Source organism: Lagopus muta, chromosome 10 (genome assembly GCF_023343835.1).
Source record: "Lagopus muta isolate bLagMut1 chromosome 10, bLagMut1 primary, whole genome shotgun sequence".
NCBI lineage: Eukaryota > Metazoa > Chordata > Aves > Galliformes > Phasianidae > Lagopus > Lagopus muta.
Window position 1 is genome coordinate 11,561,359 of NC_064442.1, and position 12,149 is coordinate 11,573,507.

The 12,149-nt window shown below is 39.3% G+C and overlaps 1 protein-coding gene across 9 annotated transcripts in view; it reads right to left on the minus strand.

The window, feature by feature from the left end:
• The window catches only part of MYO5A (myosin VA), a 96,511-nt gene that overhangs the window by 5,312 nt on the left and 79,050 nt on the right, over nucleotides 1-12,149 (minus strand). For 3 of the 9 annotated variants that reach the window (XM_048956849.1, XM_048956848.1, XM_048956854.1), the window contains exons 29-39: nucleotides 11,946-12,046; nucleotides 11,314-11,394; nucleotides 9,294-9,492; nucleotides 7,085-7,159; nucleotides 5,401-5,494; nucleotides 4,352-4,498; nucleotides 3,816-3,970; nucleotides 2,927-3,016; nucleotides 2,076-2,226; nucleotides 1,003-1,285; nucleotides 317-491 (exon numbers count right to left, since the gene is read on the minus strand). In XM_048956849.1, the coding sequence (XP_048812806.1) occupies nucleotides 317-491; nucleotides 1,003-1,285; nucleotides 2,076-2,226; nucleotides 2,927-3,016; nucleotides 3,816-3,970; nucleotides 4,352-4,498; nucleotides 5,401-5,494; nucleotides 7,085-7,159; nucleotides 9,294-9,492; nucleotides 11,314-11,394; nucleotides 11,946-12,046 (1,551 nt within the window). The remainder of the gene's footprint in view (nucleotides 1-316; nucleotides 492-1,002; nucleotides 1,286-2,075; nucleotides 2,227-2,926; nucleotides 3,017-3,815; nucleotides 3,971-4,351; nucleotides 4,499-5,400; nucleotides 5,495-7,084; nucleotides 7,160-9,293; nucleotides 9,493-11,313; nucleotides 11,395-11,945; nucleotides 12,047-12,149) is intronic. The other 6 variants (XM_048956853.1, XM_048956852.1, XM_048956851.1 and 3 more) reach the window with 3 other exon arrangements.

Below are 12,149 nucleotides of genomic sequence, written 5' to 3' on the forward strand. Positions count from 1 at the left end.
CCTAGGCGGAGCTACCTGGGGAACAGAGATACCAGTGAAGGCTTTTCTCTGAAGATTTTTGCAGCCTGAGACTAAGTATAGTGCTACACACTGCACAATGTACTGAGTTTCCTCTCAATTGGTCAAAACTTATCTTGTTCATCAGACCTAGTCCTTTTTTTCACCCCTCCAATTTAATCTGTTTAGTTATACAACTCAAAGCAATGTTAGAAATGTGTGACCTGTCTGTGACAGCAATGCAGGCAGGTCTTGCAAACACAGTGGAACAGAGAACTGCTTAAAAGGGACAGCAAAAAGAGAATGAGAGTTTGATTACTTGGGCAGTAGTCAGTGCATTGCACATTGAACAAATGGCTTCTGCATCTTCATCTGTTTTCTTTTTCACTTGCAACAACTGTGCAGCCTGTATGAGGGGCTCCAGTGTTTCTTTGGCCCCACTGTTCATCAAATTTTTATCACGTAGCCATTCTTCAAGTTGACTCACATTGTACCTGTATGAGTTTAGAATACAAAAACATTAGTGCTTAATTACTGCCGAATCAAAAGCATGTCCGTTTCTCTTTCAGTTTTTCTTTCTCCTTATATGCTTTCCCTTCACACTTGTAGTTTTCTGTAATTTTATCTTCTTTCTATTTCCCTTCAATTAAGGCAGGACATTTTGAGTTTCAAAACAGCCAGAAACCATGGCTGACGACTTCCACTGAGTGCCTTTCCCCATTTGTTTCTGTTCCTATTAACTGTGGAGATGAGGCAAGCGTAAGAGGAAAGGCAAATGAGATTTTGTTCATACAAATGCACAGTGACACCTTACAATATTACCCAAGGGAGGGAACGCCTTGGCTACGTTTCCTGGCACATGCCAGTAGAACACCTTGGACAACTGCAGCCAAATGCAGGAACAGCCTAAGGTGGCTTTACCACAGGAAGCAGCAAATTACAGCCAAGAGCTCACTAACATTTTCAGCAGCACGTTGGAGAAAAGCATGACAAAAGCTCTCCCACCTTATCTGCATTCCTTTGCTCCAAGAACACATGTCCTTGCGCAGGAGAAGATTATTCAGTGTTACAGCTCCGATGATGTAGAACATCTGCTTGACAACCTGTTTGATCAGCTCTGGATCCATTCCATGCTGACACATCACGGAATGGAAAGAGTTCAGCTGGCGAATAATGGAGTCCAAAGTGTAGGTTCCTTCATCAGCAATGCTGGATGTTCTCTTCCGCAGCCCTGTCGGTTTCACCCCTGAGACACCTTGGATAGTCTCATGCTCCAGCATTCCAGAAACTGTGTAAGATTGACAACATTTGAATGACTGCAAATAGTCTACGTGCAAGCATGCTGTGCAAACCAGAAAAATCCTGTTGGCTATTTACACAGAAAAATCACATTGGGCTTTCTGCTAAACACTACCATGACTTGCAGCAATTCTTTCAGGGTCCCGCTACGTTTTGCAAAATCTAAGCTGACAGCATTTTAACAGATATTCCAGCAAGAGTGTCTGAAAGGAAGGTGTAACTGTAGCTTAGCAAAATACTCTTTTCATCCACCTGGCCATATGAGCAGCAGAGTCAGCACACCAAGAGCTGTTCCACTCTTCTAAAAGGTGTGATCAGAAAGTGTAATGAAAATTAGAGAGAACACTGTCTGACAATGAAATGAAAAACTCTCTGAATGTGAGCTTCACCACTGCTACCTATTTAGTTGCTGATTGCTGCCCATAATAATGGCCAGCCACTTTCTCCTCCATATTCATTTTAATTATGATTTCTCATATAACAAAACTCCAATTTTCCCAACACACAAATATCAGACTGTCCTAGCAGTGGTTTCTCTTGTGAACACGTGACTTATGACAAACATTTACAACGCAAATTGATTCGTTCTGTCATTGCCAGACGAACCAGCCAGCTCTAATCCCACTTGTTCAGTACAGTCCTTGTCATCTATAAACAGAATACCAGAAGAACTATGAATAAAATTGTATCATTCAGGAATAAACATAAGATACAACATATTATTGCCATCACAATTTTCCTCTCAGTACTACAGCTTAAGGAATTCAACCCTGCCTTACCAATCATTGGTTGCAGAATGTTCTCCAACACACGGACCAGTTGTTGGTAGATCTGAATAGCCAAGTCACTCAGGACTTGTCTGTATTCAGCTAAGTCAAAATTAGTGAGGCAGTGCTCATTCTGACGAGGTGTATTATGCTTCATAAACCCCTGCATTAATAAAATCACAGAAACAACTGCTTCAGTCAAATAAAAGAATATAAAATAAAACCAGTATTTAGATTTTTTAACACAACTGGCAAATACTTCAAAGTAATGGCTGCAACCTCTCAAAACTTTAATTTGGAAATTCTGATTGAATACTAGGATTTTATTTTCAGTTCTGACTTATGCAATGTCTGTTTCCTTGACTTGAAACTCTGAACATGTGACATAGGAACAAAGTGTCAGCTTTCTAGCTGGTAAGACTCTGCCCTTCCACTCCAACACGGACATAATAATCTAGCCATTTATTGCCAAAATCACAGGTAAGTCTGAAGAAGGAATTAGACGTACTGTAGCCTCCAAACTTGAAGTGGTCTGTCATACTACAGTTAAAGCACTCAATATGGCCTGTTGAATTTCAGCGAATCATTACAAAAAATGGTAATAGCAACATATTCTTCAACTGAATCTGAGCTGGCACTTTCAGGAATACAGTGCTATCTAACCTCTGGGGCCTCGACCTGCAATAAAGTGAAACGGGATCAGACTTCATCTCCTACTACTTTCCACTGATGTCGTCACCATCATTCCAGAATGTGCAGTTGTTTTAAGAGACTCTGAATAGACTTGGAGCTATTAAGGAATTAAAGTGTAGTGCTGACAATGGTATTATAGAGCAGTGAAATGGAGCACGAGCACTGCTTACCTCTTCTCCACTGTACTGCTTCAAACAGTGCAAGAACCGGCAGGTGTTGGACAGCCAGAAAGACACCGTTTCGAAGTCATCACCTCTTTTCTGAAGATGAAAACAAACATTTCAACAAAGACTAGAAAGAGGAATAAAACAATGAAATGCTGGGTGAACACTTAAAATCCACTGATGTTTTATAAAACTGTGTATTTCAGTAACATATTTGAAAAGTACAGTTTTTGACAAAATACACTCAAACACCATCTGTTTTCTGTAATTCTAGACCTCTATAGCATTTACTCCATTCACTGACACATGTCCAATACTTCTATGAATACCTAAGCTCCTGCAGGATCGTTTACCAAACAATCTGCTTTATTTAGAAAGTAAGAATACTCCACAAGGCATGAAGCATCTTTATCATTTAATATTGCCTCCACAACACTCCCTGGCCTATACTCTTCCAGTCAACTCATTGCAAAGACTTCAGGCAGTAACTTATCACCAGTAAAATTAGCAGATGAAGCTAGTATGGAAATCTGTGAACCAACACTGCAAATGAAACATTTTAATTACGTGCTCTGGAGAAGATTTACGAAGACTCACTACCCAACAAGCTACTGCATCTAAAGCTTTAAAAGTATAGCTCCAGAGGATGAAGACTATTCAAAATAAAAACAAGATCATCCTTTTTTAATTCATTCAGAGCATCTATGGCATTATGTGGAGAAAATGCTATCAACTGTAATTTTTTGATTATTAGCCCAACTTTCTGTAACTTCTGTGGGAGAATTCTCTGCTCAGAAATCCAGAGTCAGTTCACTGATAGACCTTTCCTCACTTATCTAACATGCAATCAGACGTAAATTTGCATTTAGCATTCTCCTAAACCAAGCATACTGACCTTCAGCACTTTTTTGATGCCATTGATAGTGGAAGTCAACAATGAGCGCACTTTCTGGTCATCGTTAAGGTAATCTGCGTGGCGTACACACATGAACAAAATATATGCTGGTAGTCCTGGAATCAGGTTGACTGCTACCCCACGTGGTTTCAGCTCTTGGAAAAAACAAACACATTATTTTGTTAACTGGTAACTCTCTGGAAAGTGTTAACATAGTAATTGCAACTTCCAAGTTAATTCTACCTGTGTGCCAGAATGTGGCCAGTGAAGAATCAACAGCAGAACTACGAGCATGAGACACTTTCTTGGTAAAATTTCAGAGCTGAATAAAACATATCTGCTTGCTGAAAATATGTGGACATATTAATATGCTCTGTTCTAATCAGACTAAAAGACATTTCATTACAACAGACATTTAGGAGTTTCAGATAAACTAAACACCAAAACATGCTATGCAACTTCTGTGTTCTCATCATTTGCTTTATTTGTCAGAGTATGTGAGAGCAAAGAAGGCTGCAAATGAGAAAGACACTTACCTAAGATAAGATTCTTGACTAGTTTTTGTTCATCCTCCTTCTTATATTCTAACATCCCCTGGAAGTCTTTTTCCTTCCGTGGAATGTTAACTGGACGAATAGGTTCATCAATGATTTGTCCAGGTGATATGTTCTCCATCTGACCAACTTCAGAAGGGAAATGAAAAGAAACATTACAATGTCTTCCAACATATACTGGAAGAAACTTTTACATTTCTAGTGAAGAAATGTAAAATATAAAACTAAGAAAAGTGTGATTTTTTGGTTAAGGGTAACACTTAGCAACAAAACACCCATTAAACAAGAAGATTCACTCTTTATAAACATATCTTGGGGTTAGCATTCTTCCTTTGAAGAATTGATAAGTTACTGAGCTTGTTTCTGGAAAATGCAGACAGCCATAAAAAGCTTTAGAAAGATTAAGATCTGAATTATTTAAAAACAAATACTTTATCTTTTTAACATCATCCATCGCTTTTAACAATTACAATGGTTTTACTTATGCAGAGACATAGCAAGCTCTCAGTCTCTTCAGTCATGAGATCCTAAGGCAACACACTTTGAAGCTCATAAAAATAGAACTAACTTTGTCCATATCTGAGTACTCTCATACCCAAGTCTCGCCAGCTCCTGAAAATGGAACCTCAATCTGAAAAAGACAACCTCAGCATTCTTGGCTCCAGTGATAAAGAAATTCACTATCAAAGAAAAACTGGATGTACTTTTTCCATCTGGTTCTTATTTAATACTGCTTTCATCTTGACAAAAACAGATACTATCTTTGAGTACACAAACAGGCCAGGTAACACTATTTTAAATGGTTTCCATCTTCAGAGAAATATCAACCTCCTCTTACTCACTGCTTTCAAATGGTGACAAATCTTCTGCAGCTTTATAAAGGAACAAAGGGAGCCCTGAGTGGATCTTCTGGAATCAATCAGCAGAGGCTAATGCTCTGAAGCCCTCACACCCTCCTTGCCACTAAGACAGCTAGATATAATGACAATGGGATCACAAAATGTAAAACAAAATCTTTCTCTCAAAAGTACCTTCAAGTTCACCAATCTTCTTAGCAAATACTTTCAATTGCTTCTTTAATTTGCGAACAGTTTTGTCTTGTTTTTCAAGTTGTTCCATCAAATCCTGTCAATTAAAATCAGAGACAGATAAGATATAAGAAAATGCCATAATGTGACAGAAAATCAGCGTTGTTAGAATCTACAAGGTGGTGAGGAAAGCTGAACAGTGTTGCCATCCGCTGGCTGAGGTTTACAAGCTGGTACACTGCCTATAACACAAGACAAATATTGCAAATGCTATTAAGTTGTGTAGCACGACAAAGGCAAAGCTCAGAGGCAGGTATACTCTGCAAACACTCAAAACTAGGTCAGTTCTCACAGCAAAAGGCATTGGCTGCAAACTCATCTCCCTAAAGCTTCCTCTCTGCTCTTCCAAACGCCTCACTGACATGCTTTTCTTTATTATTTAACAGCTGTCCTGTACTTCTGCATCATTTACTCATGCCTTCAGGACTGACTCATTATTCAAACTTACTCATTTTATAAGAACATTGAAAGAGCTATCTGCAAAAAGAACTTAACTTGCCTTCACATTCACCAAAATCATAAACATTCAATATACGACAGATCTTATAATGCTCTCTATCACTTAGCATCATCACATTTCCCACATTTCCTTACACTGAAGCTGGGATCTTAAAAGAACCATCTTTGTATTCTGTTCTTGAACAACACCTGGTACCTAAAAGACCTACACTGCAATAAGGCAGTATTTTTCTTTCAAAGGAACACTCCCCAGAAACCTGTGAATACTCCTGTAAGCTGTTGTGGAAGCAAAACCTCCAGCTCAAAAAATCTGAAAGCCATTCCAGAATATGCATTTGAAAGAAGCTTTTAAAAAACATGCTGTTGTAAGCATGATTCTTCATTGCACTAGTAAGAACAGAGGGGACCACGAGCCCCTTGCATCAGGAGTATCACCATGGATACTGCACCTTTCCTAAAAGCACCGTGGCTCCACTATACAAATTAACAGATGTCACATCTCAGTGAGATCTGGAATTTCATAAATTATATTCCTTCAAGTTCAGGTATGCTGCTACCTCTGCTTATCATTTTTAATTATTATGCAAATAAATTATTTTTAGTATTTCCAATGCTGTCCGTCAGATTTCACGTTCGAAAAATATTAATTACAGATCTCTGTAAGTGTTTTAATTCAGGTTTATTTGTTCCAGTTGTCAGCACTGTAAGGAGATCTCTAAAAAAATGAAGGCCAAGATTTGAGTACTTACGTTTTCAGGCATTATTAACCTTAGAAGTACCTGTATGATCAGGCCTCAATTTTGCTGAGCTGTATTTAAACGTGTCGAAATTTTAGAGCAAAGAATGGACCTGAAAATTGAGCATCTTTTGCATCACGTACCTCCTTTTCAGGGCGTAGAGGCAGAATTAAGTAGAATTCAAAAAGAAACTGCTTTGCTCACAGTGCAAGACATATTAGTAGCAAAACTGTGCATCAACAAGAGTCACAGATGACACAGAGGACACTAAGACTAACAAAAAAAGCAGTGAAGGATATAATTGGCATCATGAAGCTCTCTGCAGGGGATTTCCTTTGGAAGGCAGAAAGGGAGGCAGCCTGCTTTTTAATTAGTGCTCCATAAATAGCAAACGAGACAACAAGGAAGCAGGATTGATGTGATCTACATACAATCATCCGTTTGTAAAGGGAAATCCGGTACGATTGATACTTCTTGGGATCATCTGCATACAACTCCTCATAAAACTGTAAAAATAGGTAGAGGATTGTTTTTCCCCCTCCCTTTCAGGCACTAATACTTCATTTAGCACTATATAAATGCAATCAGATCAATGCAAGATCAAAGATCTCTAATTTGAAGCAGTTCAGTTCTTAGGTGTGGTGCTGACTCCAGCCTCTCCCAGACAGAAGCTAATGCAGATGAGGCACACAAGCCAGATCTTTAAAAAATGGGCAATAATAACACGGTGAAAGTCTGGGATATAATCTTTTCAAGACTCTGGAAAGAACACTTCCTTGTGCAAGTAAAGATGGGATTGCAATAAGTACTGCTATTCTAACATCACACCTGGGAAACCTGTAAATTATTTGTACTCTGGGGCTACGATTGGAAAAGAAGCCTATTCCCAATTTGAAGCAGATTTGCAATACTCAAATATTGGTAGTGAAATACTAACAAATGAGTCTATATTTAACAAGGAAAATTACATTCATTGCATTTGTAAAGAAAGAAAACTCCTCTGGGATGTAATTACGTGACTGTTGTCTTCGGATTACAGCATGTGATGAGCTGTTCTCTGGGTGGAAAAAAGGCTAAAACTCAGAACACGCGACTAAGCAGCAGGAGGGATCTGTCCAAGATGGAAACATTCTCCATTTACCTTTTCCAGGAGGAGTCAGTTCCTACTGAGATATATGTATAACATATTTTCAATCGATTTTCCAAGAGCTATTAAGCTGAACTGGATATTGCTCTAAACCTCGGACCTAAGACAACAGCTTTACAGTGAAAAGTTCTGTAACGTATGTAAGCAGAAAAGACACCCTAAACAGCACCTTGGCTTGTTTAGAGAAAGCAATGGCACTCAGAGCTCTGAATTTTCTCCCTGAAGTACAATGGCTTCTCCAAAAGTAATGCCTCTTATTTTATTATGTTGACCATGACATCAAGGTTGATGTTGGTGGTACAGCAATAGAGGTTGAACCTTCCCACCAATATTCCATTACATTTTGTTGCTGTGTGACAGATGGCAGCAGAGGGGCAGTCTGACAGAATGGTGTCTGACATGGAATTACATATGAAGCAAAGGCGTGGAGCTGAATTCCTTCACTCATCAACACTTGCTGAACTTTTATGGACACCAAACAGTGGATGTGAGCACAGTGAGGTGCTGGGTGGTACACTGTAGCAACAACACTATCATTGAAGCTGTGACACAGTAGGTCTCCTCCACAGGTGCAGATTTTTACAAGCAAAGCATACAGGCTCTTGTTCATTACTGCTGGCAAAAATGCATAGCTAATGGTGGTGACTGTTGAAAAATAGTGTTTTGAAGCTGCAAATCTGCTCTATCAAATAGTGTTATTGTGCTATTTATATTTGTTGTAGTTTCCCTGGAAATAAATAGGAGGCATTATTTTCAGAGCAACCTATGTAGCCCAGAGCATTCTACTAAAAAGAAGAACTTACACAGAGGAACTCCAAGCTAATGAACAGTGATAAGACAATGATTTCTCAGCATGGGCTGAAAATTTCCCCAGGAATGAACTATCCTGTACATGATGAACATACGCCTTCACAGGAAAAGGTATTTCACCTGACCTCTCCTTCATACAAAAATGAGGTACAGTGAACAGGGAACACCAGACAACCAAGTAACTCCTAACTAAGTTTCTTTTTCTGGAGCAAAACACTGAATACCTGGAGCTCATAACACAGTGGACGACCTGTGTAGCTTCAGGCAGGAAGGGAAAGAGGAAGAAAAGCTACACTGAAGAATTAAAGAACTACATCAGCATTTTTCAACAAAATAACATTTCAGAGGAAACACCACTGCTCACCAATAATATTTTTTTTTAAGTTTCATGCATATCAATGATTCTATTTAGGAATGATTAAACTCATTGGTTGAAACCAGCACTTTTATACTGGGATTCACAAGCTTTTCTATGCCACAAAGTAAGAAAGTCCTTAAAATGATGTGACTTAATCAGTAGTCATTAGTTTCTTTCTTCCATTAGCTTATCTTAAAAAAAATAAAATCCATGCACTCAAGCAGCTTTTTTACAGGAGGCTGCCATCTGAAAACCAATGAGTACTTCTAGGCACAGACAAGCTTGTAAGACCCCATGCCTGCTCCAACAACATCACTGCCCTTACCAAATTCTCATTTGTCAGCCGGGTGATCTCATGCTGCAGACTGGCTTCAATGCGGGCCTCTGGGGGCAGCTGCAGATTCTGCGCCAAGAGCTGCTGCTGGCGATTGTTTTCTTCCTTCAGACTTTGGATCTCACCTCGCAGTGACTCCAGCTCATTCTCGTGGCTCTTCTTCTGTGACTGCAGCTGAGACTCCAGCAGCCTGAAGAAGTTGAGCAGCAGTTGTAAGATCACACTTGGTAAGACACATCCCAAATTCTCAGAGGGAGTTTAGCTGCTGCTCAGGAACAATTAGCAATGGCTCGCAAAGGAAAATGAAAAAGGCAGAGTACTCTTTAAACCCTTCAGTATGCCTTCTAATTAAATTAAGTTTGTGTGATCAAAAAGTGGAGAGAAACTAATTGTAACAATGTTTTGCATTTCCTTTGTGATGGAGCACATACTGTGCATGGTACAGCTGAGAATGTGGCAAGGAATGTATTGCTACGCCTTCACAGACTGCTACTGCTTGTAAAGGGGCAAGAGAGGTCTTACCTCTACCCAAATCCTATCAGTTGTGTAAAATGAAGACAGTCTATACTCTTAAGCTAGGTTTCTGCAATATTAACAAAGGCAAATCTTTTTAGAGTTAACTTTGTTCAGTCAGAAACCATTCAACTACAATTAATCATCTTTATATTCTTACACTAAAGTAAACATTTTGAAGAGGCCTGTCACAGAATTGTAGAGCTTGCCATTTGTGCGGGAACGGTTAACTAAAGAACCAAACTCAGGACCAGGATCCAGGAGCTCTGTTTCACCCTTGCCACTGACTTGCTCTCTTCCCTTGGGCAACTCACGTCACAAATTCTTCTTATGTGAAATGAGAATAAGATGTAAGAGCCTCCTTCAAAGTAGTGCTGTGTGGATTAACTCATGTTTGCAAGGTACTGTCCAAGAGCTCTGACTCATTATTTCATAAATATACACACACAGGAAGTGATGCTACTGGAGACTGCTAGTGTTCAATTAGACAATCTTTCAGGGTTTAAATATGCATTAGGCAGCCACATTTATTAGTAACCAGACAGATCAAGCACGCGAGGGCAAACAGTCGTTTACCTGCACTGCTCTGCTATTAAGACAAAGCTTGTTGTCTCTACAGTGCTAGGATGAAAAGGCCGAGGCGCGGAGCGCTCACTCTCACACGAGCATTCTGCTCTGCAGAACACTTGTTCTAAGTTACACCTTCACAGACCATGTTAGGATTAGAATTTGTAAGCACAAGGGAAGGAAAGACTTCAGTTAGTAGCATTCGCTGCAAAACAGCTCCTTCTGTAGTTACTGCTACCAAATGTGTATATTTAAGAAAATCAGGACTGCAAATCTGTTGTGCCAGGACATGACTAATGACTGTTTTGGAAGTCTAGAATATGTTACAGAGGCCCAGTCACACACACAGCCCAGAACTGCATTTCCTAACCAGGTGAGCTGCTCAATGACCTGACCAGCACGCGGCTTTGCAGCAGCCACAGTGCCTGTATTGAGGTCTGGCCAGCACCACGATGAACTAACAACTGCTTCTCTCTTGTGGGCTCCCCTTCTTGTCTGCTACACTCTGATTCTTGCATAGAGAGGTGTGGGAGAATAATGTTACATTTATTGAACCCAAGTCAGAATAAAGAGAGCAAGACATAGCTATTCAGAATATGCTGAAATTATTCCAACAGTACATTAACTTTGATATCCAACGTAAAGGCACACAAATGATACACAGTTAAAAAACTCCTCCTCTTGCAGATCTGGCATTTTACAGTCTACTTTTGTGCAAGTATTCTTGAGAATTACTTATAGTTGTTGCCACCATCTTAGCTTCTCAAATAACAGAATGTGGAAAGCCAAAAACTTTGGCAACTAACTTTGAGGAAATCCAACAAAGATTTTTTTCTAAGCAAAAAGAAATACTGTAGCCAAAGCAAGGGGCACAGTTAGCTAGAAGAGAAGATGCAAATGAAGAAAAAGCCATTCTGAGAAGTCTGGTAACCTGTTGGCTTGTTTTAACCCTTCATAAACCAGCCAAAGTTCTCCGTCCTCATTCAGCATATGATAGTCCTGGGGAGATTGCCTTCCAAGAAAAGTGTTTAAAAAAATACAAGAGAGATACATGATGGTGATGAGATGACATGTTAAGGACATTACGTACTTAATTATAGTTACAATAAAAGAGAAAGAAACAATTCTATAAAGCAACTTGGAGAAATACCTCTCCTGTTTACATGTATTTCTTCCTAGTAATGAAATTTAGCTTGTGGCATTAGCCCAAGTGGTTACTCATTTCGTGCTGTTACAATATACATATTATGACAGACTACCATGATTACTACTGGACAAAAATAAAAAAATAGCATGTGGAACAGAACCCAGTTTGAGCAATATTGTTGATTAAAGACTAAGAAGGTGCAAGTCCAGGAATCATGATTTGACATGTCCCCATTGTTTCTTAATCCTTTCAAATACTGTACACAGCAGTTTTACTAATCAAATCAAATTATAACCCCAAATACAAGTGTTCTCTGTGCATTTACACTTAAGTGGATATAACCTACTGAACATGATATGCTCAGGGTACCAGGGCACACTGCAAATGACTGTAAATGAAATACAGAGAACATGTACCTGTTCGTTTCCTTCAGTCCAATATATGCCTGTGCTATTTCCCCTTTGTCTTTCATCTTCTGTACATCCTCCAAGAGGATTGTAGAATCTGTCATGGTATTCTGGAAAAAGAATGAGGATTGCCAGGGTAAATTTAACAATGTAATTGTTCTTTGAATCCATATTTTTGTCACGTTACTCACATGGGACCCTCCCTACCTAAGC